Raw genomic sequence first — 27125 nt, 5'->3', positions numbered from 1 at the left:
AATATAATATAGTTCTTTAGCTGACCTCCTTCTCCCCTCAAGTATGAGTCTGCGATCACCCTTGATAGCACTACTGTGTCTTTTTTCCTATGCGCTTCCAATACTAGCATGATGTCTATAATGCAGAAGTAATTCAAACGGGTGCCTCAGTGGCTCACTCTGTTAAACATGTGACTGTTGATTTCGGCTCAGGTCATGATAATCAGAGTCATGGGGTCGAGCCCCATGCTCAGTGTGGAATCTGCTTGTTCCTCTTCCCTCTGCTCTCCCCTCCTCCCCAATTCGTGCTCTCTCTCTCTCTAAAATAAATAAATAGGGGCGCCTGGGAAGTTCAGTCAGTTAAGCATCTGCCTTCAGCTCAGGTCATGATCCCAGGGTCCTGGGATTGAGCCCCACATCAGGCTCCCTGCTCAGCTGGGAGCCTGCTTCTCCCTCTGCCTGCCGCTCCCCCTGCTTGTGCTCTCTCTCTCTGTGTCAAATAAATAAATAAAATCTTAAAAAAAAAAAATCTTAACAAAAAAGAAATAATTCAAACAGATGTTCATTAGGTTCATTATTGATCCAAATAGGATGTGGGCTGGAAAAATAAGCCATTAAATTAAACAATTAAGAGGTTATTGTTAATCCTGCAAGAACAATACACTAGAATCCTGGGAGAAGAAGCCAAATTATAAGGGTGTTTAGGAGTGAATGGGAGGTGATAAAATAAAATAACAAGCTGTCAATTTTTCAAGAGTGTTTAGGTTAAGGGAGGGATGAGAGTTTGGATGGTAGCTTCAAGGGCAGAAAGTGTTGAGAAGGCTTTGATAATACATATGTTTCCTGAAATGCAAAAATTGTGTCAATATTATATAAAATTTTAGAGAATGGATTGTGCAACATTTAAACTGTATACATGTTTTTAAAAAAGTCAGCCTTTTGTTTTGCTCTATAGAAAGGCAGATGACTTTGCTGACTAAATGCCCTTTAAATTGATACCGTCCAACTTTCTGCTGAAAATCCTTTCCCGTCTCTAGATATGTCCTCATCAAATTCAAGGCAAATGCTTTTTCATATTTTCCCTTATCTCCTTAAGTACCATACCCCCGGGTTCTCCCCAGTTCTGTATTTTCAATTTAGCAGATGTGTTTGCTATCAAATGCCGGTTTACATGTTGTGTAAGTCAGGGTTCTCCAGAGAAATAGAATCAATAGGATATCTATATCTATCGATATTGATATATATGAAGAGATTTATTATAGGAATTGACTCATGAAGTTATGGAGGCTGAGGAGTCCCATGATCCACTCTCTGCAAATGGAGATCCAGGAAAGCCAGTGGTGTAATTCAGTCTAAATCCGAAGGCCTGAGTATGGGGTAGGGAGGGGCCATGGTGTAAATCTTGGTCTGAGAAAGTCGAACCAGCAGTGCCAATATCTGAGGGCAGAAGACAGACGGCTTAGCTCAAGCAAAGAGAGAGAGAGAGAAAATTTGCCTTTCCTCCTTTTTGTTCTATTCAGGCTCTCAGCAGATTGGATGATGCTAATCCACACTGGTGAGGGTGATCTTTACTCAGACCACTGATTCAAATGCTCTTCCGTTCCTGAGATACCCTCACAGACACACCCAGAAATAATGTTTTACCAACTATCTGGGCATCCCTTAGCCCAGTCAAATTGATATGTATATTAACGATCACACATGTACTTCCTTGATTTCAAGAATCTCTACCTTAACTAATAATAGCTTCTATTTATTGAATCTTACCGTGTGGTCAAAACTTTACATGCATTACCTCATTTGATCTTCATAAAAATTAACGTGGTATACTAATTATTTTTATTTCAGTGATGAAGCTGAGGCCTAGAGTCTTGTCCAAAATCACAAGTCTGGTGCCAGGACTCAATCCTTAACACTAATAAATTACCTCAACTTTTTAAAATAGAAAATTGCCATAATAAACAACTCCAAAATCTCAATGACTTTATACACTAGAGGTTTATTTTTTTCTTATGTCACAGTCTAAGTTGTGTTCGGGGGGCTTTGCTCATGCAGTCATTCAGGTATCCAGGTTTCTTGACCATTATGATAAGTTCAGAAAACTAAAGTATTCTTTGAAAACCATCGGTGGGGAAGAGGGGGTTAAGTAAGGCCCCATAGATGGGGGGGTCATTGGAGCAGTGGCCTAAATGAAGTGAAGGAATGCATCATATAAACTCATATCTAGAAAAAGAACATTCTAAGCAAATTCCTTGTTCAAGGAAACTTGAGGAGTTAATATGGCTGGATCAGAGTGAGTGAGTGGACAATTAATGAAGTTTAGATTAGAGAGGTAGTTGGGGATTGGATCCCATGGATCCCATGGATCCAAGGATGCCCTTGTAGGCAGCTTTAAGGACTTTGGCTTTTACTCTGAGGTCCCAAGCCCATGGGGGATTTTTGAGCAGAGGAGTGATATAATCTGATCTGTTTTTGAAGGAGTTAAAGACAATTTGCACCGACTCCCACAGGGGGCAGTGCACACGGGAGTGGAGAAGCCACCAGAATCACCAGGAGCTGTCTCTTCTCTGTGGAGGAGAAGGGTCTTGGGGAAGTGAATGGGTGAAAGATAAACCCAATGCAAGAAAGTGGGAGTTTGCAAGGGCGGGGGAAGAAAGGGAACTGCAAGGTTTTTTTTTTTTTTTCCTTTTATTTTTTTTTAAGGTTTAGGGCTAAATGTAAATTGAAGATTTTGGATCAATTTGGACAAGAAAAGAAACACCATTCTTTAAAAGAATGAATATTGAAGGAGTGATTTTTAAAACAAAGAAAGCAGAACTAGAACCTCTTCAATTTTTAATCCTTTCTTCAGGTTACTTAGACCACTTTTGATTAAGAAGAGTAGAAAAAAAAAAAAAGAATAGAAAGTGAGTAACTGTAACAGGCGGCGGTGCAGGTCAGTTTTCCAGAGTCCTGCTTTGCGGGGTGTCTGCACTGCTTTGGGGGGGTCCCCGTGCACACTTTCTGGAGTCGGTCGCTCCCCGTGTTTCTTTGCAGACTCTTCAGCGTTCTTACAGAATTTTTCATGGTCCTTATTCTTCAGCAAGTGGGTGATCGGGCTGGGGGTTGTTCACTAGAACTGCAAGGGACTGGATTACTTGGTCGGTTTTGGGTGCTGGCTTCCAGTTTTTAGTGCTAATTACCAGACAGACCTGCCCCCTCATCATTGTTCCAGTGATCTTTGTTTCAAATGATGTTTGGTGGTTTGAATGGGTACTCTGTTGGAAAGTTGATTTTGATGATGAGGACCCCCTTATTGTATGGGGGCTTGTGGGGAACAGTAAGTCCTTGCCAAGTTAATACATTAGCTACATCGACCTGGATGTCACCCAAGTGTTTCATTCTACATTTGCGGATTTCTTCACGCTCCTTCATCAGCCTCCTGCTGGCTGCTGTCTTGGATCTGGTGCTGCTCTACAATTCCTTTATTTTTTTATTTTATTTTTAAAAAAAATTTTATTTATTTATTTGACAGAGAGAGCGAGAGCACAAGCACGGGGAGCAATAGAAGGAGATGGAGAAGCAGGCTCCCCACTGAGCAGGGAGCCTGATGTGGGGCTCGGTCCCAGGACCTTAAGATCATGACCTGAGCTGCAAGCAGACACCTAATCATCTGAGCCACCTAGGCGCCCCTACAATTCCTTTAAATATAAATAGATTAACATTACCAGTCAATATCAAGGATTGTCAGACTAGATTAAAAAAAACCCACACTTTAACTAAATATTGCTTATGAGACATACCTTTAAAAAACATTTTTTTTTTTTTAAAGTAGGCTTCACACCTAAGGTGGGGCTTGAACTCTCGACCCTAAGATCAAGGGTCACATGCCCTACTGACTGAGCCAGCCAGGTGCCCCACTTATGAGACACATCTAAGACAAAATAATTTAGAAAAGTTGAGAACAAAACGCTGGAAAATGATGTAGCATGTAAACATTAAAAGAAAGCTGGTGAAGCTATATTAATACTAAACAATAGATTTTAAAGCAGAAAGCATTCTTAAAATAAAGGGTACTTGATAAGGATTCATGGCTTATGAGTCACATGGTTTGTAATGATAAATTCATGAGAAGTTTGACGGTTCTAAAAGATACATACCACAAATAATATGGCCTCATAATACATAAGAATTGACAAAACTTAGGAAGAACGTAAATTCACAGATACTGAAGATTTTTATTTTAAGATTTTATTTATTTGAGAGAGAGAATGAGAGTGAGAGAGCATAAGCAGGGGGAGGGGCAGATGGAGGGGGAGAAGCAGGGAGCCCAACTTCGGGCTTAATGTGGAGCTTGATCCCAAGACCCTGGGATCATGACCTGAGCTGAAGGCAGATCCTCAACCAACTGAGCCATCCAGGTGCCCCTATAGTTGAAGATTTTATTTTATTTTTTATTTATTTATTTTTTTTTTTAAAGGTTTTTTATTTATTTATTTGACAGAGAGAGACACAGTGAGAGAGGGAACACAAGCAGGGGGAGTGGGAGAGGGAGAAGCAGGCTTCCCACCGAGCAGGGAGCCCGATGCGGGGCTCGATCCCAGGACCCTGAGATCATGACCTGAGCCGAAGGCAGACGCTCAATGACTGAGCCACCCAGGCGCCCCTAGTTGAAGATTTTAATACATCTTTTTGAGTAATTGATAGGACAAGTAGACCAAAAAAAGTCAATAACAATTTGGAAGATTTAGATAATACAATTATTTATCTTGATCTACTAGAAGGAAACCTTCCAAATTTTAATGCAAAATGGTATTCAATCTTGAATTCTATACCCAGACAAATCAAGTGTAAGAGTAGAATAAAGGTTTTCAGATGTGTAAGTTTTACTCAAATTCAGAAGTTTTACTTCTTTGCATACTTTCTCTGGAAGCTACTGAAGGATGTTTTCCACCAAAATAAGGGAATAATAATAATAATAATAATATAATTAAATTAATAATTCAATGGTAATGAAGGAAGACCTGGGATTCGGGAAACAAGAGATTCAACAGCAGAGAGCTAGGTGTAGGAAAGCTCTGGAAAGCAGGCTTTGCAGCAGGTCTAGAGAACAGTTGGCCCAGGCTGGACTCCAGTAGATTGTCTCCAATTTTAAAAAAAGTGGAACTTAGAGATTGCCTGATGTGTATGGTCATTATATGGGAAGTTCAATTCTATTGGAAAGGGAGTGGGGAAAGATTTAGGGATAGGTACATTAAAAAACTAAGCACACTGAAAAGCAGAGAAAGAGAAAGATAATGTGGCTCAGAAGTAGATAATATTTTCATTTTTTTGGTAATTTTTTGGTATTTTTTATTTTAAGTAGGCTCCACACCCAATGTGGGGCTCGAACTCATGACCCTGAGATGTAGAGTCATATGCTTTATGGACTGAGCCAGCCAGGCGCCCCGGCAGTATTTTCAGAGCCATAATAAGGTAAATACCAAAATTTGCTATATGACTCTATCTGGGACATGATGTAAGATTGCGAAATCCACATCTTCCATAGCAGAAAGCTAATATTTAATGTCTGAAGTTGAAATTCAAGACATAGTAATATGGAGATCATTTTAAAACTGTTATGGTAAATACTAGAAGAAATACCTAGAAGAGTTGGAAATGGTTGTCTTTGGGTAGCGGGATTCGAGCCTAGGGAAGTGTGAGATGGAGGATTGTGGTTTTTTGTTATAAATCTTGTAATACTATTTAACTTAATGAACTAAGTATGTGTATTACTTATATTTAATGAAAATTATATTAGAGCAAACCTGAGGTTAGCCGTGAGGTGTTATTGACGTTTGCATTAAATGTCTCCAGCACTTCTTGTTGGAATTAGTGATAGTAAAATTCCTTTGTGGTTTTATCTCCACACTTGCTTGCTGCTACACAGTTAGAAGTCGGTACAAAGTTAAGATCCGTGTTGTTCTCCACTATAAATTCACTACTTTTCCCTTTCCGTACTGTATTTTTGGGAAGCTGGTCACTAAGCTCAGCCTACTCTCAAGTAAAGGGGAATTAAGCTGTACCTTCCGGGGGAGGGGGCAGTATTTATAGATACTTGTAATTATTCTGAAAGGAAGATTTGTCCATTCTTCCTCATTTATTTGTTTACTCATTCATATCAGCACAGACTCATGCATATATGTCTTACGTGTTGTTCAGTTGCTTTTGTTATTTATTTTGCTGCTAAAATTTCTCCAGCTTGAGGCACCTGGGTGGCTCAGTCGGTTAAGCAGCTGCCTTCGGCTCGTGTCATGATCCCGGGGTCATAGAACTGAGCCTGCATCGGGCTCCCTGCTCAGCGGAGAGTCTGTTTCTCCCTCTCCCTCTCCCCTCCCCTGTGTGCGCTCTCTCTGTCTATCTCAAACAACAACAACAACAACAACAACAAACTGTTAAAGTTTCTCCCCCTTTGGCCATGGGTTGCACTTTTAGGTTGGATTCTGTGTCTTTCTGACGTGTCTCCATCTTTTCCTGTCTTTTCTTCTCTGTTGCTCTCTCTCTCTCCCTACCTGTCTCTCCCTCTCCTCTAGCTTTTCCTCTTCCTCCTCCCTTTTTTTAACATCACTTTCTGGCACTAGGACATGTTCATTTTATTTTCCTTGCCTTAGCCCTGCAACTAAGTGCTTTTTTTTTTTTTTTAAAGATTTTATTTATTTATTTGACAGAGAGAGAGACAGCGAGAGAGGGAACACAAGCAGGAGGAGTGGGAGAGGAAGAAGCAGGCTTCCTGCTGAGCAGAGAGCCTGATGTGGGGCTCGATCCCAGGACCCTGGGATCATGACCTGAGCCGAAGGCAGACGCTTAATGACTGAGCCACCCAGGCGCCTCCTAAGTACTTTTTTATACACATTATCTCACTGAATCCTCAAGACAGCCTTGTGAGGTGGATAGGTATTAACTCCATTTTTACAAGTTTTTGAGGCTGAATCCACGTAGTAAGTGGCCTGATGAGAACATGAAACAGCACTGTTTGAACCAAACAGAACCATTTTGTTATTGACCACTAAGATACATGCCTTCTCCTTCTGAAAATTTCATTCTGAGGCAGATCTGTAGAGAAAACACTTACTGGTATGGTGCAAACATTTTCCCACAGCCCTTCCTCCTTCCAGGCCTTTCTATCCCTGGGAACTCAGCAATGAATGAAACAGAAAAATCCCTGCCCTCATGCACTCTACACTGTAGTGGGATAATAATAGCAATTATTGAACATAAGGAATGTTAGGTACTGTTAGTCACTTTATATGTATTAAGAGAGAGAACTAAGGCACAATGAGGTTAAGTCACTTGTCCAGGATCGCCCTGCTGGTTCAGTGACTTGTCCAGGATTGCCCTGCCGGTTCAGTGACTTGTCCAGGATCCCCCTGCTGGTTCAGTGACTTGTCCAGGATCCCCCTGCCGGTTCAGGGACTTGTCCAGGATCACCCTGCTGGTTCAGTGACTTGTCCAGGATTGCCCTGCCAGTAAGCAGTGGAACCAGACTTTGAACCAGGCAGTCTTGCTGTTCTGCCTTTATCACTACATACTCTCTACTCTTGCTTTCCTGTGAGGAAAGGAAGCTTACGGGGGTGAGTTACATATCTACACTCTAGACCTATGTTCAAACTAATCCCATTTCAAATGTGTGTAATAGAAGGTCCTAATAATTTGGAGGCCACAGCTACAGATTTCCCCCATTTTTTGTAGTTCTTTGGTTATTTCTGTCAGAATGGGGAGAGCTCACTATCTGTGCCCGGAAACCCATTGGACAGTTTTAAGTAGGGTTGTGATCTGTGCCTCTTTTTGTGTCAGAATTGTGGACTGGGAGCCGAGGTTGGGGTTACAGTGATGTTCTTCATGAGGCATGTCTTAGGTCTACACTGAGACTTAAAATGGAAAGGCTGTATGGAGACAAGGGAATGTGTAATCTAGGAGATAATCCAGGTGTCAAATTGATAGGCCTTGATGATGTGGGGAATGAGGTAAAGGACTGAGAAGGATCCCCAAAGTTTCTAGCATGGGCAGATATTTTCGAGTCAATCAAAATTAGTGATGTCTCCCTTTTTCTGAGCTATATTATACATTGATATTTTTAACCACAATGACGCAGAACTTTTAGGATACCAACAGACAAGAGCTAGTCAAAAAGTTTTGTTTGTCATTTATTTCTTATCAAATGCAAATAATATTTAGAGATAGCTGAGGGTTTGGAACATTTGTGTTTTGAATGGCTCTGGATTTTGGAACAGCTGTTTCTCCCATTAGTAAGTGGAGGTAGGTGACCGCAACCCACAGCCCAGACCTTTTAGGAAAGAGCTGGTTATAATTATCTTTAGTAGGACAGAGATACTGGATCAAAAGTGAAATTTACTGACAATTTCCATCCATAGGAAAGCCCTGTTCTACTTTCTTTACTTGTTTTGGGAAACAAAACTGTTTAAAAATTTTTTTCATTTTTCTTTTCTTGGTGCAGATATATAGATAGCTTGCAAGAAAGCATGAAGGGAGGTGGGTGGGAGATGGGCGAAACAGGTAAAAAAGATTCAGAGGCACAAACTTCCAGTTATAAAATACATAACTCACAGGAATGAAAAGCACAGCATAGGGAACATTGTCAATAATATTGTAATTACGTTGCATGGTGACAGATGGTGACTACACTTGTCCTGGTGAGCATTGAGTAATGTACAGAATTGTTAAATCACTCTGTTGTACACCTGAAACTAATATAACATTGTATGTCAATTGTACTTAAATAAAAAAGGAAGCATGAAGGGACAAGCCGGCTGAACTTGTTTCAGAAGGGTGTTATAATTTATCTGTACCCTTTCTTTCTTTCTTTTTTTTTTTTTTTTAAGATTTATTTATTTATTTGACACAGAGAGAGATAGAGCAGGAACACAAGCAGGGGGAGTGGGAGAGAGAGAAGCAGGCTTCCCGACGAGCAGGGAGCCTGATGCAGGGCTTGATCCCAGGACCCTGGGATCATGACCTGAGCCGAAGGCAGATGCTTAATGACTGAGCCACCCAGGCGCCCCTGTACCCTCTTTCTGTAAGGAGGAAGGAAGGATAACAGGGCACTGGGAGGTCACATGCAAGGATGTTGCTGGTGGAGTGTTCTCTTCTACTCTCTCCACTTGGATGCTGGTGTCTCTCCTTTCTCAACACTAGATCGCATGGCTGATTGTTCATAGAATCCATATCTGAATTTAGCTAGAGGTTTGCTGCGCTGAGGTTTTTAGTCTCTTGCTTTTATTGCCTGATACTATGATGAAGCTAGGGCCACAGATATCATGTGAAGTCCCTTCCCACCCCATCCCCAGCCAACTTCCCAACCCTGAATTCCTTCCAGAAATACTCTTGTCTTCACTTCTGCTTACAATGCTTTTGCTTAGGTATCAAAGCATCCTGGTATCCTGTCCATCTACCAACCGTTATGCAATTTCTCCTCTCTTTTGTACTGGGAATTTGTAGGAATTTGAATGGTTATAGAAACAGAAAAGTGAATGGGACTGATGGAGGACCCAAATTCTGGTTCTGGAGATCTTTCTTTCTTAAAAAACTTTATGTATTTATGTATTTATTTATTTATTTATTCATTCATTCATTCATTCATTCATTCATTTTATTTGATGGAGAGAGGGAGAGAGCACAAGCAGGGGGAACAGTAGAGGGAGAGGGAGAAGCAGGCTCCCCGTTGAGCAGGAAGCCCGATGCGGGGCTCGATCCCAGGACCCTGGGATCATGACCTCAGCCAAAGGCAGACGCTTAACCATCTGAGCCACCCAGGTGCCCCTTTCTTTTTTTTTTTAAATGCAGTTTATAGATTCTAGAATTACTGACTGTGCCATGGTACTCTTGGAAAATCTTGTATTTGTGGACAGAGATGTTTGGCCACTTGCTATGTGATAATCCTTCTGGAAAAAGATGGCCTTGAAAACCTGTCACTAGCATCCCTCGAGTTGGTCATGCATGGTCAGGGAGTTTCATTCCAAGAGGACAGTTCACACAATTTAAAAGAAAGGGATGAAAGCAAGAGATGCTTATTTTACTGTTCAGGGAACTATGCACATGTACTACTTTGTGGTAGTAATATTTCTATTACAGAATAGAGGAAGCCTGGCTCCCAGTGCTCCATGAGAAAAGAAGGTTTGTAATAGGATATCACTCATTAATTGTCATTGGATGACCAGTCATCACAAGTCTAAATATCAGGTCACCTTGTCTCTTCGAGAGGCAGGGAGCAGGCCATGTGTGTGGAGACTTCCCATGGCTGAAGCTCTCCACACCGGGCGTGCTGGTTGTGGGGGGGGGGGGTGACTCATGTTTGCATGTGTAAAGCAAACATCAAGCAGACACAAGAAAACAAAAGTAAAAAATTAAGAAGTCCTTATCTGCAAAGGACTGAAAGAAACCATTGCAGATAATAACTTAATGTAGAAATGAAAAGGGACCTTATTAAAAAAATCCCTTTGACCAAACTTTTTTCCTTAGAATTCTTAATCTTCTGTTCACTGCCTCATAAAAAGTATCAATTAATTAATTAGGACCTTGTAAAGATAAGGAAGTCTACCCTAATCTCTGGCTGGTTTTCGTTAGCATAGGAACATGTGGGGAAAAACACCCCTTTCTTTTTTTCCTATTTATTTGAAGGTGGTCTGTATGGTTCTGGTTCAGAATAGTATGCATATGATGTATCACTCAAGAATGTGCTTCTTAATCCTTTGCAATGATGCTTTTAGTGGAAATTCTCCACTAAACATTGTAGGTGATGTTATCTTCCCTTCAAAGTTTTTCTTTCTTTCTTCCTCCCCCTCTCTACCCTGCCCCCCCAGTTTTGATCTTTACTATATCTCTCCATAGGTATTTTGATGGGATGTTGAAAGAAAGCAAAGTGGCCTGGCTGTTGCCATGTTAACTCAGAAGTTAGAAGAACCCTGATATTTCATCTGGGTCTAATGATATTCCCAGAGTGTTCCAGATATTTATTTACATCTGGTGCAAAGATAGTATTAATTAAAAGCATAAAGCTGGCTTTGGAACTTGACTGTATCAGGAGGAAACTTGGCCTTGGTTCACGACTTTGTGATAAGTCTGTTACCAAGTACTTTCAGGCTATCGGACCATCAGGCCAAGTGATAGTCCCTGAGTGATGATGGAGGAACGCACTGCTTAATCGAAGTTGCATGTGGAGATGACAAAATCTGAAAGTCTCTAATCACTTCATCAAGGACATTTAACTGAGGGCTGCAACAGAGGATACTCTTTATGCAGTGATTTCTCATATAATTTGGGAAGTTTTCTATTCCTGGCACAGTTCCATAAATAAATAGAAATACCTATTTCCTACAAAATAATGTTAGCCTCACCTTGGTTTCTTATTCTAGCATGGTAAATTCTAAATTATTTATTTTTGGATTATCCACAGAAAAATGTTGAACCTAGGCCGACTCCCCCTGACACAAAATGTTTGGAATCATCTTCCTTTGCCCTTGTTTGGATTCTTGAAAGAAAATGTAATTCATCTTAATGTGAGTTTAGTGCAGACAATGAGGAAGTTAAGTTTATTGACATAAACCATAGTTTTATAGTGGGAATACAGTAACTGGGCAATTTTTTTTTTTTTTGAGTCAGAGTCTTTACCATTGGTGGAGATACCATAGATGAGTATAGTTAGAGCTCCTCTTGACATTTGCCATGCACTTAGGAAAAAAAAAAGCAGCTTTCCTTTAATATTGGGAAGTATACTTTAAAACTATTGTTCATTAGACATCTAATTATAGAATAAACCAGATATTTACATTATCTATGTTTTTCTTTAGTTAAAATATCTGTTACTGCTTTTTGTCAGTCACAAAAGGGATAAATGTTTATTGTGGGAAATTCTGAAAATAGAGGACTACAAAAAAGGACATAATTATGAGTTACAATGCCACCACCCTGAGATAACTATGTATGATTTTGGTGCAATTCCATACTCATTTTTAAATTAAAAAAATTTTAATCCAACACTTATAGTTTCCAAAGAAATAGTCCTGCAAATTTATAATCTTAAACCAAAGGAAAGGACCTTGAATGGGACCTCTGGGAGGATTTAGTGTTTGTTCCTTTGAGCCGGGTAGATAAGTGGATTGATATGTGATTCATGCCTGAGATATTTAGGGAGACAGAGGATGTCTGGAGGGCTGCGGTTTGGGAGCCACTGTGGTCTTGCCAATATTTCCTGTGGATCAGAGTAAGAAAGAGAAAAACACTGTGTGACTGCTTTAGATCCTGTCCAAGAGGGCAGAAGGAAGCTGGTGGTATACTAATGATGTCTGTGGCTGAGGGGGGAACATACGTGATTAGCTGGGAAAGAGAGAGATTCTCCAGTGTAAAGAGACCCTGGAGGTGAGAGACTCCCACTGATGGAGTAGGGGAGGTCTTTGAAGAAGCCATTGAAGTGCTCTATGAAACCAGTAGGCTTTTAACCCCTGCCAAGCCTAGGTCACCATGATAGTACCAATTAAGTAAGACATTCCCTACTGACTGTACTTCTCATTTTCCTCCACCCCCACCCCTTCTAGCATATGCCCAACCATGAATGCATTAGAAACTATGCTTAGCAAAAGGGGAGCTACATAGAGTTGGATTCTGTCATTACTGGACACCAGTGGTTTTTCTTAAATGCTACTGATTTTCTTGTAAGTAACATTTACATCGTAGATATTCAGTAGATACTTACCAAATCAACATTAATGGAAAAAAATGTTGTAACTGATTTACTAGAAATGAAATGACTATCCGGGTTCCTATTTTGGGTTTGAGCACTGTGGTGGGTGTTCTTTTCCTTCCTTCAAGGCACTGGTCTTAGCTGGTCCTGACCTCTTTACAGCCTCGGTCTTGTGTCTTCACAAGTGATCCTCTCATTGAAGCTTCAGGGAGATATCTAGGAGCATTGTGAGGGAGGATAGTGTAATACAGTGTTTTAAAGCTACTTAGCCTTTTCCTCAAATACCTTATAGAGAAGCCTAACACAGATAAAGCTGGAACTGGGCAAAAAGAGCAGGGGGTTGTCCCCTATACGGTAGACTGGTTGAAATGTTGGCTCTGTCACTTACTGCTTATGTGGATTTGGATAAGTTATTTACCCTTTCCAAGTGCAATTTTCTCATCTGTAAACTTTAGGGTTATAAGAAAGGGTTATTATAAGGTTAGTATAGGGTTATTACAAGGAAGTGTTCAGGAAATGGTAGCTATTCTTTCTTCACTGTTGCTGCCTTCCCCTCCTCCTCTTCCTCTTTATCCTCCTCTTCTTCCTCAAGCACAGGGGCACGTTAAGTGGTGTTCAGGTGTGTGTTAGAACTCATTACTTATAGTTTATTATCTCATGGACTTGAATATACAAATACTTTTGCTTGAACCTTCTTTCTGCCTCTATCTATCTACCTATCTATCTATCATCTGTCTATCTATCTATCTATCTATCTATCTATCTATCTATCTATCTATCTAATAATCCATCATCTATCTACATTTTTTTATGAACCCAATAAGAGTAACAAAAGTGTCCCTTTCTACAACAGGGAAGAGCTTTCCCTTTCCTTTATTTATATCAGTGCTAACTCTTGAATTCATATTTTATTCAATCGGTTCCAATCCTTTATTGTTATTTATTTTGGTGCTCAGATTGCCCCAGATTTGGCCAGTGGGAATACCTTCAGGATGTTCCCTGTGTCCTTTTGATATGTCCTCACTATTCTTTGAGCACTTCCTAAATTTATGGCATGAGATGTTCTAGGTTTATCCTGTTTTATGTCCCCCTTCCTTCCCTGTCCTAATCCTGGAATCGACCCTCTCTCCAAGGAGCCCTGGTTCCATTGAGTGGAGAATGGTATTTAAAAAACAAGGTCTGAGCACTAGATGTGCTATTAACTGTAAACCTTTTAAAGCTTCCTTCAGTTTATTCTACAAATGATTATTTTCACCAGTGCCATTACATGTTATATACTATTTATCCTGATTTCTTGTTATTTCCCTGCTTTTGGATTTGTTGTATACACATATATATATTTCCTTGTTTAGGCAACATTGCTTACCTAGAAGTCTGCACTTTTGAAAAGACTTTAATTGCTCCCAACTTTGGGCAGTTCAAGGATTACTGGATTTTATTTGACATCTTTCTTCTTTGGGTTACTGTTATCCTGTTGTTTCATTGAACTCTATTAAATAAAGATGTAGACTGTACTTAATTGAGTATTTTTCTCTTGGCAATGAAAGAAGGCTAAAGGTGATTCTTGCTAATTTGTTACTCAGTCGAGTTACCCGTTTATCTGGATTTGATTTGAGATGATGTTTAGTCTCTCAAAAGAGGTCAGTACTGAACATTTTTATGTTCTTTGCCTAGAATGTTCTTTCATAGTCTGACGTAGTGCTGCTATTTGGGGTGTGGGAATCTAGCTATAGGGAATTGGTTTTATGTGAGAGTCTGGCTGAATTTTTATTTTCTTTTCTACTCGCAGAGTATGTTTATATTTCTGACATTTAAAATTTGATTTTATACCTGAAAATGAAAAATACATAGCAATAGTAATTCTGTTATTGTTTAATGATTTTATGGGGCATTTATCAGAATGTTAGCTGCATTTGTCTTATAGAAAATTGACTCTTGGGATATAGATATAACTGCTAATATAATTTCTTTAGACTAGATCCCATGAAAATATATTTGAATTCTTTTTTAAAATTTTTTTTAAAGATTTTATTTATTTATCACAGAGAGAGAGAACGCACAAGCAGGGGGAACGGCAGGCAGAGGGAGAAGCAGACTCCCCACTGAGCAGGGAGCCCGATGCGGGGCTTGATCCTAGGACCCTGGGATCATGACCTGAGCTGAAGGCAGGCACTTAACCGACTGAGCCACCCAGGCGTTCCTATATTTGAATTCTTGATTTGAGGACAAATTCTACAATTTATTTTCATTATATAAGTTTGGTTTATAATAGTGTTTTTCCTTCCGTACTTGAATAAGTCTTCTGAGATTTACGATAATTTTGTGTGTGTGTGTATGTGTGTATAGTTAAAGTCATTTTTAGCAGGATATATTGACATGATCATGAAAGTCTTTGAATTGTAGATTCCAGTTTGATGATGGAAGTATTGAAAAGTATTAACTTTTCCATAAAAAACATTGTGTATATTATAGACAAGACAGTATCTTGATACCCAATTATCCCTAACTCCTGTCAGTTCTATAAAAACATTTATTTTGATAGTTTATGTGAAGAATATCATAGGCATGCATGAAATACTGTAAAATACAAAAATATGCACCAGTCAGGTGACAGATGTTCATTAAGTGCTTACTGTGTGCTTACTGTTATGTTAACTAGTTGGGGAAAATGAAACCTATGCATAAGGAACAATTTTTAAACAAACACACTTTTATGTATTAACATCATCAAATTGTATATTGTAGAACAAAGTGGTAATTCTGTGGTAAAGACAGATATCATCAGTGCAAACTTTTTTTTATTTTGTATTTTCTTAGTATGCTTTTGCTGCATGGCAGAATACTGCTTAACTTACAAATTTACTTACCCTTTCTGACTAGGAACTCATGCTTATTAGTATTATATTTTAGATGCTTTAGGTGCTGTACAATTAGTCAACCAGTTTTGCTGCCTCTCTCTGTGATAGAGAGTTGAAGGATCTAATTTCAAAGGTTATTGAGACAGCAAACCTAATGATTAATAATGTCACATTTTTAGGGTGCCTGGGTGGCTCATCGTTAAGTGTCTGCCTTCGGCTCAGGTCATGATCCCAGGGTCCTGGGATCGAGCCCCGCATCGGGCTCCCTGCTTGGCGGGAAGCCTGCTTCTCCCTCTCCCACTCCCCCTGCTTGTGTTCCCTCTCTCGCTGTGTCTCTCTCTGTCAAATAAATAAATAAAATCTTAAAAAAAATATATATATCATATTTTTGGTCTTGGGACAGTGTATGAACTGTTAATATTCATGGCAATGTTTTGGAGAAGTGGTTACACAGTAATGAGTGTCCACAGTTTGATGATGACTTACAGAATCATGGTGAGTGGCTGTGTGACCTTGGGTGAGGCACTTAGTCTCTCCTAATTTCATTTTTCTCAATAGTAATTCAAGTACCTCATGTACTTTTTGTGGCACTGTGATGACGTGACACAAAGCTCCAGCGCGGTTCCCAGCACATATCACGTGCTCTGTACATGTCAGCTATTATTCTTGAAATAATTGTCTAAAATAGAAAGTGGCTAAGAAGATTCTTCAATAGAATAAAACCCCCCTGTTCAGATGAAGGAGAACCTGATCGGGAAACTGAAATCTTGAGTATTCGTTCTAGTTTTCCTAATGATTGGCTTTATGACTTTGGATAAGTCACTTGACTTCTGTGGGCCTCAGTTTTCACATCTGTAAAGCCAGAATTTTTGCCCCAGACCCATTCAGCTTTAATATTCCTTGGTGTACTTTTAGATGTACAAAGTGAAATTTTCATATCATTAAAAATTTATTTTTTTGACATTTAATGTAGTTACATGAAAGTAGAGAGAGTAGTATAATGGTTCTTGAGGTACATACGATCACCTCATGGCCAGTCTTATTTTGTCTATAATCCCACATATTCTCCTTCCCCTGATTATTTAAAAGCAAATCTCAGATTTTATATAATTTCATTTCTAAATATTGCAGAATATATCCAAAAGAAAAGGGCTCTTTTTAAAGCACAATACCCAATACATGTAAATAAAAAAATGAGTATAATTCCTTAATATCATTAAATATGCAATTGGTGTTTAAATTGCCCCAATCCTCTCCCTCTTTCTCTTTACAGTTTGTTATTTTGAATTGGGATCCAAATGAAGTCTAGTCATTGCAACTGATTGATATGTTTCTTTTTTTTTTGTTTTTTAAGATTTTATTTATTTGAGAGAGAGAGGGCACATGAGCGGGGGGCAGGAGGGATAGGGAGAGGGAGAAAGCAGACTCTCAGCTGAGCAGGGTGCCTGATGTGGGCTGAGGACCCTGAGGCCAAGGACCCTGAGATCATGACCTGAGCCGAAGGCAGATGCTTAACTGACTGAGCCACCCAGGCACCCTGCAACTGATTGATGTTTCTTAAATCTTTAATTTATATAGTTCCTCCTCAATCTCTTTTTTCTTGTAACTTATTTACCTAAAAAACCAGTTTATTTGTCTTGTTGAGTTGTTTGAATTTTGCTGATTACATTCCCAAATGTTTAATTTTGTCGTTGTTGTTCTTTAAAAATTGACATCTGTAGGCTTGCTCAGATTTTGGTTTGATTTTTTTTGTTAAGAATATTTCATAGGAGGTGATGTGTAGCTCCACTAGGAGGCACATAAAGGCTGGCTATTGCTCTCTTTGTGATGTTAGAAATCATTGATGATGATTGCCTAGATCTATTAATTCATTAGAAATTACAAAATGATAATATCCTAATTCTGCCATTGCTTCCTCATACGTTGGTTGGAAAATTTCTATAAAAGGATATCCTCTCATCAGCTACTTGATTAGCTTTGATTAGTAAAGGCAAGATACATGTAAATTCTTTCCCTTTATTTAATACCAGTTGTCATAATAATGAATTTATTCCCTCTTATTCTCCAAGGGTGACTGATGATTTAAAAAAATATCATTATGAATTCTCAGAATTTAACATATTTGATGCAGCTATTATTTTTATTCATACTCAAAAAGATTTCATCTTTGGCCATTGAGGGCCTTTTCAGGTGTGGATTCTGCATTTTTTTTTTTGACATGACCAGTATTCTTTGATAGCTTCCTTGATTTCTGGTATAACAAGATATTCTAGGTGAATTTTGTATGTTCCCTGCCCCATCCTGGAATCAACCATTTTTCCATGGAATGCCATTTAGTAGGAAATGGCATTTAGAGACCACAGTCTGGATAGAGGAATGCTCATTGCCACTGGGTTAGTCTTTGGTTCTAGGCCTTTCCAGTGGACAGATAAGAAAATAAATATTTTTTTAAAAATAAAATCCATCAGTAGTTCATAATGTATCATTTTAGATTCAGAAACATTTTATGCATGAGAAAATGAGCAAAGAAAGAAACAAAGTCCAGATTCAGTGGACCTTGAAGATGTGGGGGTTAGAGGTGTTGACCCCCCATGCAGTTGAAAATCTGCATATAACTTTTGGCCCCCAAAACTTAACTACTACTACTAGCCTACTATTGACTGGAAGCCTTACCAATAACATAAACAGTCAATTAGCATATATTTTCTATGTCCATATGTTTTATATACCGTATTCTTAAATAAAGTAAGCTGGAGAAAAGAAAGTTTTATTAAGAAAATCATAAGGAAGAGAAAATATATTTATGGTACTATGCTGTATTTATTGGAAAAAATCTGCATGTAAGTGGACCCGCATGGTTCAAACTTGTATTGCTCAAAGTCAACTGTATTTATATGTATTTTGAAGGATTACTTTATTTATTGTAAAATATTTTATTGCCTTCTGATCTTCTTTCAGGTAAATAATCCATTGTTGGAGTTTCTGTAGTTGCTGGAATAGTAGTATTACCTATCTAGTGAATAGCATGATATTAGCTTTAAACATACTCCTGTTTTGTTTTTGAATTCATTAACAGGATAGATAGTAGTCCTCTTTGAAACCTCCTTTATTGTCCATAATAGCCCATTATCGACTAAGTCTGTATCTTGAAGGGGATTATCTTTACTAGACAGATGGGGGAGGTGGGGACCACAGGTAAAATGGCACGTACAGAGGCCCAGAGGAATGAAAGAGCCTTGCATATTTGGAGAGCAGCTATACTAAGTATGAGTTGTTTTGGAGGAGTGACAGGAGGTAAGACGTATGGGGTAGTTAGGGGCCAGGTCACAAAAGACTCAGTCTGTCATACCAAGGAATTTTTATCCTGTAGGGCAACTTAATAAGAATTTAATAAGGGAAATGACTTGATCAGAATTACATATTTGAAAGGTCTTTGTAGCCATGTGAACAATAAACTGAGGCGGGGGACCAGTAAGTAAGCTATTGCTTAGATGGATTTGAGAGTTAGTTAGAAGATCAAAGAAGGAATTCGTGACCAATTGGATATGGGCAGGAACTGAAAGAAAAGAGTCCAGGGTGATTCTTAGGTTTCTGGATTGTGCAGATGTGTGAGTGAAGTTTCATTCAGTGAAGTGCATATGGGAGAAGGAGCAGTCTGGATCGGTGGCCTGTTGGGGGGACTGAGGTGAGATGATACTTTCTGTTTAGGGCATCTTTAAGCTTGTGGTATCTTGGACTTTTTTGGTGGAGATGTCTGTACACACACAAACAAACATCTTTATGTATAAGGATTCAGACTTGGGTTAAAATCTTAGCTCTGCTACTTCCTATCCATGTGGCCTTGGACAGGTCACTTAACCTTTCTAAGCTTCAGATTTTATAGCTGTAAAAAGGGGATAATGGTACCTAACTCGTAAGGTTTTTATGTGAATTAAGTGACCTAGTGGACAAACATCTACCAGTGTCTAATACATAATAACTTGATAAATAGTCATTATTATTCTAGATAGAGTGTTGCCAGTATCTTGTTTGGAGCTGTGGTAAGGATGAAATTCATTAGAGAGAACACTGAAAATAGGAGAGGAGGCCAAAGATGTATATGGACTCTTGGGGAATGTCAGCGGTTGAACCTGGGAAATTTAATTGCCTGGACCTTCCCATATTGTTCTTGCCCCCAAGCCCCAAAGAGGTTATTGCAGGTATTACCAGAGGAAGTACAGTTTAATCTTTGTTTTATAGTAGAAGATGTGTTATTTCTGTTTACCTAACTTATTTATATTCATTCATTTGTTTAATACACATTTGCTGAGATAACGGTAGACATTATTGTAGGTGCTGAAGATAGCACAGAGAACATACACCTCCGTCACAGGTAACATTCTAGAGAAGAGACATATATTGATCTGAAAAGTTAAATATCAGATAGTGATAAGTACTTTAGGGAGAATGAAAATATGATAAAATGCTAAGGAGTTCCTAGAAACCTATGTTAGATTGGGTGGTTAGGGAAGGCCTCTTTAAGGAGGGTGTGTTATAGGATCACATAATCAGTAGTAGCCAGCCATGTGAAGATGGGAAGAAAGAACATTCTAGGTAGTGCAAAGTCTCCAGGATGGAAAGAAGGTGTGGGTGTATTCAGAGAACAGCAAGAAGACCAGCGGGACTCAAGGTAGAGGGCAGTGGGAAAATTGATGTGATTAGTCCCGAGAGCAGACAATGACTAAGACACAAGGATAAAGAGTTTGGATTTACTCTAGGTGACTTAGAGAGCCCGTAGAAAGCGCCAGGCAGGAAAGTAGTATGCTCTGATTTAGATTTTAGGGAGATCACTATGATCACAAGAGGCAAGCATGAGGGAGGGAGACCAGAAGCAGGAGGCTAATGATAGAGGCTAGATGAGAGGTGCTTTATTTTGTTCCCTCTTCTCTTTATGATCAGGTCAAAGCCTCATGCTGGAGCGCTCGGTTGCTTGGAAGCCTCACAGCTGTCCTTGAACTGATCCCCCTCGGGAGTGTTATGCTGCTCATGGAGGTGCTGTGGGCCTGCAGTGATTGCTTGCCGAGGGCCCTTGATCTGCCTCTTCACCAGGGGTGCACGAATGGGATTCGAAACATGTTCAGTTATTTTCTTCTGCGGGGAGAGTTCATAGCTGCTCGCCAGTTTGTCCAAGGGCGGTTTGGCCCTCAGAAGGTTAACCTTTGACAGTGTGTTGAGCACCGTGGGAGGTGTCATAGGAGTTACAGAAAGCAAAAGCACCAGTGGGACCTCCTGCTTTCTAAGCACTTGGAAGTTAAGGAGAAAAAGAAAACACAGTTGGACATAATAAGAAAGATGAATGAAGCCAGGAGCGGGAAGGCCAGATCATCTAGTATTCAGGGCAGATATTAAAAGAAGAAATCTTTTTAAGGTTTGTTTTCCTCACAGTTTTGCTTCTGTCTGGAAACGCAAACTTTATAGTCAATGTTCATAAAAGCCACAAGATGGCGAGGTTGCTCCTTAAAATAAATGTGAGCAAGGGGGGTGGGAGGGGAGAGACAGAGAGATTGACAAATAGGCAGGAGAAAGAAAGCGAAGGAAAGAATGAATGAATGTGAAGTGTTCTTCTCTGATTTTCCATAACCTCCTTAATTTTCCTCACCCCATTACTTGAACATACAATAGAACTGACATGCTTAGATTTTTTTCTCTTTAATTTGGATTTTGATCATGGTTATTTTGGAATTATAAAGCTAGAGTAAAACTAAAAAGAACTATATGGATATGCTTACCATTTTTTTAGCTCTTTATTAAATTATTAATAAATCACACTTCACATTGCCAACAGAGTAAGCTTTACAAAATACCATTTGATAATATTAGTTCCCTGCTTTAAAACTTTCTATTTATTGTCAGAAATATTTGTTGATAGTCCTGATAGTCAGTATTCAAATAGTTAAGGTTAAGTGTAAGATGAAAAGGTGGAGTAATTTTTGACTCATATTGTTGCAGGATGGTCAAGTATAATGGTCAAGAAAGAAAGAATTCTTGGGAGGCTGAATGGTGCAACTTAATAAGTTTATTTAAGTAGCATGGGGACAGGACCCATGGGCAGAAAGAGCTGTACTTTTTGCTGTATGAAGCTGGTGGTTATATGTTTAGTGCTCAAGGGGGAGGGGACGTGCAGGGAGTATTAGATCATAAACGTCTTCTTCGAATTTCTACTTGTAAAATAGTTTTGCAAGATTTCTCTGGTGCTTATCATTCAGTTTGATGCGAACTATCAGTGAGATGTACAAGCAGTCATGAGACCCTTTAAGAATGTGGCAACCAGCACATATTTGATCCTTATAGAAACTATGCAGGCTATAGGTCAGCCTTCCAGGCTAAAGATGAACATTTTTCTACTTCTATCCCTCATCAGTATTATAAGAAAAAAACATATTCTATTATTGTCAGCTTCTTTTCTAAAATGAACAAATGTAAGTTTCCAAGTACAAAAACTTTCAATTTTTATGTGTTACTAACAACATAATTGCAATGCTTAGAGTATTTATTCTCATCATTTCAACATACCTCAAGGCAGTTTTCTTCTTGTTATTCTCAATATTTTGTGGAAAAGGTAAGCTACTATATTATTAGTGTATTGATTAATGCATATTTATTAATGAAGTATATTTAGCTCTCAACGTAAAATGCACTTTGCTTATGCTGTCTTATCAAATAAAATCGTCATAAGAAATCTATGCGATTAGCGTGAATATTGCCATTTTATGGATGAGGACATAGATGGAGGTTCAGGGAGATCAAATAAATTGTTGAAGATTTAGTAGTTTGCAGAGCAATAATTTGAATCCAGGTTTTTTTCAGTCCTGAAACTCATCCTTATTCACTATGCCATACTGCCTCATGAGAATAACTATGTTTCTCTTTATTTTTAAAAATTTAATTAATTATTTTTGAGAGAGCTAGAGAGCATGCACACACTCAAGGTGGGGGAAGGGGCAGAGGGAGAGAGAGAATCTCAAGCAGGCTCCATGTCCAGCACAGAGCCAGACGCCTGGCTCAATCTAACGACCGTGAGATCATGACCTGAGCGAAATCAAGAGTCGGATCCTTAACGGACTGAGCCACCTGGGTGCCCCTATTTCTCTTTAAAAGAAATACTTGGAAGTTGTAATTTAAAGTAATTAGGTATTTATGCCTCCTCTTTGTTGTAAACTGAACAAAAGAATTTGTATCACAAGGCCACTATTATGGTGCACTTTTATTTAGCAAGTTGTTTGTTTTTCTGAGCATATTTTCTTGCAGGCCTTTATTTAGAAGACTCCCTTTAGAGTTGTGCTGATGGTGAGGGCCCTCGATTTGTCCCATTTGAAGGATTTGGGCTCTGGCCAGATTCCTGAGCACCTGATTTTCCTCACTGAGAGCGGACTGAAACTTAATTCCTTCTCTTGACTTCCTGTTGAGATAACAGGTGGTTCACGGAACACAGCGTTCCCGTCTTCTGGTGGAGCTTTTCTCTGCTCCAGGGGGCCTGTTTAGTGCTGGAGATACCAGTGGTTTAAAAACTGTTGTGTGGAATACTGGAAGCCTGGTCTAGGGTGCCCTTTATAGTTGTAAACTAGCTGCTCTGGAATATAAATTCACTCCAGATGCTTGGTATTCATTTTGGCATTTTTGCATGGAGAATGTTGCTTTATACTTTGTTTCCCATTGTGTTCCCTTCATATCCCATTTTTGCTTATCTAAAGTTTTAAAAAGTAGCAGTTCAGAATTTACAGATTTTGTTTTTGAAATTGGAATACAAACATGGCAGAGTCTAGGATTTTGTGTGACTGGTTTTCACCTGAATCAAGACTTTTTTTATGGTTTTACTTTGTTCTTCATACAGTAGTACTTTTAAAATTTTTTATTAACATAGGTATTATTTGATTCAGGGGCACAGGTCTGTGATTCATCAGTCTTACACAGTTCACAGCTTTCAGCATAGTACATACCCTCCCCAATGTCCATCACCCAGCCACCCCATCCCTCCCACCCTCCTCCCCTCCAGCAGCCCTCAGTTTGTTTCCTGAGATTAAGAGTCTCTTATGGTTTCTCTCCCTCTCTGGTTTTGTCTTGTTTCATTTTTCCCTCCCTTCCCCTATGATCCTCTGTCTTGTTTCTCAAATTCCACATATCCGTGAGATCATATGATACTTGTCTTTCTCTGATTGACTTATTTCGCTTAGCATAATACCCTCTAGATCCATCCACATTGTTGCAAATGCAAACATTTCATTTTGTTGATGGCTGCATAATATTCCATTGTGTGTGTGTGTGTGTGTGTGTGTGTGTGTGTGTGTGTGTGTGTATACCACATCTTCTTTATCCATTCATCTGTTGATGGACATCTAGGCTCTTTCCATAGGTTGGCTATTGTGGACATTGCTGCTATAAACATTGGGGAGCACGTGCCCGTTTTGGATCACTACATTTGTATCTTTGGGGTAAATACCCAGTAGTGCAATTGCTGGGTCGTAGGGTAGCTCTATTTTCAACATATTGAGGAATCACCATGCTGTTTTCCAGAGTGGCTGTACCAGCTTGCATTCCCACCAACAGTGTAGGAGGGTTCCCCTTTCTCTGCATCCCCGCCAACATCTGTCGTTTCCTGACTTGTTAATTTTAGCCATTATGACAGGTTTGAGGTGGTATCTCATTGAGGTTTTGATTTGTATTTCCCTGATGCCGAGTGATGTTGAATACTTTTTCATGTGTCTGTTGGCCATTTGGATGTCTTCTTTGCAGAAATATCTGTTCATTTCTTCTGCCCATTTCTTGATTAGATTATTTGTTCTTTGGGTGTTGAGTTTGATAAGTTCTTTATAGATTTTAGATACTAGCCCTTTATCTGATATGTCATTTGCAAATATCTTCTCCCATTCTGTCGGTTGTCTTTTGGTTTTGTTGACTGTTTCTTTTGCTGTGCAAAAGCTTTTTATCTTGATGAAGTCCCAATAGTTCATTTTTGCCCTTGCTTCCCTTGCCTTTGGCGATGTTTCTAGGAAGAAGTTGCTGCAGCTGAGGTCGAAGAGGTTGCTGCCTGTGTTCTCCTTTAGGATTTTGATGGACTCCTGTCTCACATTTAGGTCTTTCAACCATTTGGAGTCTATTTTTGTGTGTGGTGTAAGGAAATGGTCCAGTTTCATTCTTCGACATGTGGCTGTCCAATTTTCCTAACACCATTTGTTGAAGAGACTGTCTTTTTTCCATTGGACATTCTTTCCTGCTTTGTCAAAGATTAGTTGACCATAGAGTTGAGGGTCCATTTGTGGGCTCTCTGTTCTGTTCCATTGATCTATGTGTCTGTTTTTGTGGCAGTACCATACTGCCTTGATGATGACAGCTTTGTAATAGAGCTGGAAGTCCGGAATTGTGATGCTGCCAGCTTTGCTTTTCTTTTTCAACATTCCTCTTGCTATTTGGGGTCTCTTCTGGTTCTATACAAATTTTAGGATTATTTGCTCCATTTCTTTGAAAAAAGTGGATGGTATTTTGATGGGGATTGCATTGAATGTGTAGATTGCTCTAGGTAGCATTGACATCTTCACAATATTTGTTCTTCCAATCCATGAGCATGGAACGTTTTTCCATTTCTTTGTGTCTTCCTCAATTTCTTTCATGAGTCTTTTATAGTTTTCTGAGTACAGATCCTTTGCCTGTTTGGTTAGATTTATTCCTAGGTATCTTATGGTTTTGGGTGCAATTGTAAATGGGATTGACTCCTTAATGTCTCTTTCTTCTGTCTTGGTGTATAGGAATGCCACTGATCACTGTGCATTGATTTTATATTCTGCCACTTTACTGAATTCCTGTATGAGTTTTAGCAGTTTTGGGGTGGAGTCTTTTGGGTTTTCCACATAAAGTATCATATCATCTGCAAAGAGTGTGAGTTTGACTTCTTCTTTACTGATTCGGATGCCTTTTATTTCTTTTTGTTGTTTGATTGCCATGGCTAGGACTTTTAATACTATGTTGAATAGCAGTGGTGATAGTGGACATCCCTGCCGTGTTCCTGACATTAGGGGGAAAGCTCTAAGTTTTCCCCATTGAGAATGATATTTGCTGTGGGTTTTTCATAGATGGCTTTTATGATATTGAGGTATGTACCCTCTAAACCTATACTCTGAAGAGTTTTGATCAAGAAAGGATGCTGTACTTTGTCAAATGCTTTTTCTGCATCTATTGAGAGGATCATATGGTTCTTGTTCTTTCTTTTGTGAATGTATTGTATCACGTTGATTGATTTGCGGATGTTGAACCAAACTTGCAGCCCAGGGATAAATCCCACTTAGTCGTGGTGAATAATCCTTTTAATGTACTGTTGGATCCTATTGGCTAGTATTTTGGTGAGAATTTTTGCATCCGTGTTCATCAAGGATATTGGTCTGTAATTCTCCTTTTTGATGGGGTCTTTGTCTGGTTTGGGGATCAAGGTAATGTTGGCCTCATAAAATGAGTTTGGAAGTTTTCCTTCCATTTCTGTGTTTTGGAACAGTTTCAGAAGAATAGGTATTAATTCTTCTTGAAATGTTAGGTAGAATTCCCCTGGGAAGCCATCTGGCCCTGGGCTCTTGTTTGTTGGGAGATTTTTGATTACTGCTTCAATTTCCTTGCTGGTTATGGGTTTGCTCAGATTTTCTGTTTCTTCCTGGTTCACTTTTGGTAGGTTATACGTCTCTAAGAATGCATCCATTTCTTCCAGGTTATCTAATTTGCTGGCACAGAGTTGCTCATAATATGTTCTTGTAATTGTTTGCATTTCTTTGGTGTTGGTTGTGATCTCTCCTCTTTCATTCATGATTTTATTTATTTGGGTCCTTTCTCTTTTCTTTTTGATGAGTCTGGCCAGGGGTTTATCAATCCTGTTAATTCTTTCAAAGAACCAGCTCCTAGTTTCGTTGATCTGTTCTACTGTTCTTTTGGTTACTATTTCATTGATTGCTGCTCTGATCTTTATTATTTCTCTTCTCCTGCTGGGTTTAGGCTTTATTTGCTGTTCTTTCTCCAGCTCCTTTAGGTGTAGGGTTAGGTTGTGAGACCTTTCTTGTTTCTTGAGAAAGGCTTGTATTGCTATATACTTTCCACTTAGGACCGCCTTTGCTACATCTCAAAGATTTTGAATAGTTGCGTTTTCATTTTCATTTGTTTCCATGAATTTTTAAAAATTCTTCTTTAATTTCCTGGTTGACCCATTCATTCTTTAGTAGGATGCTCTTTAGCCTCCATGTATTTGAGTTCTTTCTGACTTTCCTCTTGTGATTGAGTTCTAGTTTCAAAGCGTTGTGGTATGAAAATGTGCAGGGAATGATCCCAATCTTTTGGTACCAGTTGAGACCTGATTTGTGATCTAGGGTGTGATCTATTCTGGAGGATGTTCCATGGGCACTAGAGAAGAATGTGTATTCTGTTGCTTTGGGATGGAATGTTCTGAATATATCTGTGAAATCCATTTGGTCCAGTGTGTCATTTAAAGTCTTTATTTCCTTGTTGATCTTTTGCTTAGATGATCTGTCCATTTCAGTGAGGGGGGTGTTAAAGTCCCCCACTATTAT

The 27125-nt window shown here is 39.1% G+C and overlaps 1 protein-coding gene and 1 pseudogene across 1 annotated transcript in view; one reads left to right on the top strand and one right to left on the bottom strand.

Annotated features, from left to right (window-relative positions):
• The window catches only part of SUGCT (succinyl-CoA:glutarate-CoA transferase), a 732205-nt gene that overhangs the window by 63031 nt on the left and 642049 nt on the right, over window positions 1-27125 (top strand). The window contains exons 8-9 of the mRNA XM_032430614.1: window positions 4284-4305; window positions 7842-7852. Of these exons, the coding sequence (XP_032286505.1) occupies window positions 4284-4305; window positions 7842-7852 (33 nt within the window). The remainder of the gene's footprint in view (window positions 1-4283; window positions 4306-7841; window positions 7853-27125) is intronic.
• Window positions 906-4050, bottom strand: LOC116648497 (annotated as a pseudogene).

The sequence above is a fragment of the Phoca vitulina genome, unplaced genomic scaffold (genome assembly GCF_004348235.1).
Source record: "Phoca vitulina isolate PV1807 unplaced genomic scaffold, GSC_HSeal_1.0 scaffold44, whole genome shotgun sequence".
NCBI lineage: Eukaryota > Metazoa > Chordata > Mammalia > Carnivora > Phocidae > Phoca > Phoca vitulina.
Note: the sequence above shows the minus strand (reverse complement) of the source record. Positions and strands in the feature narration are given on the sequence as shown.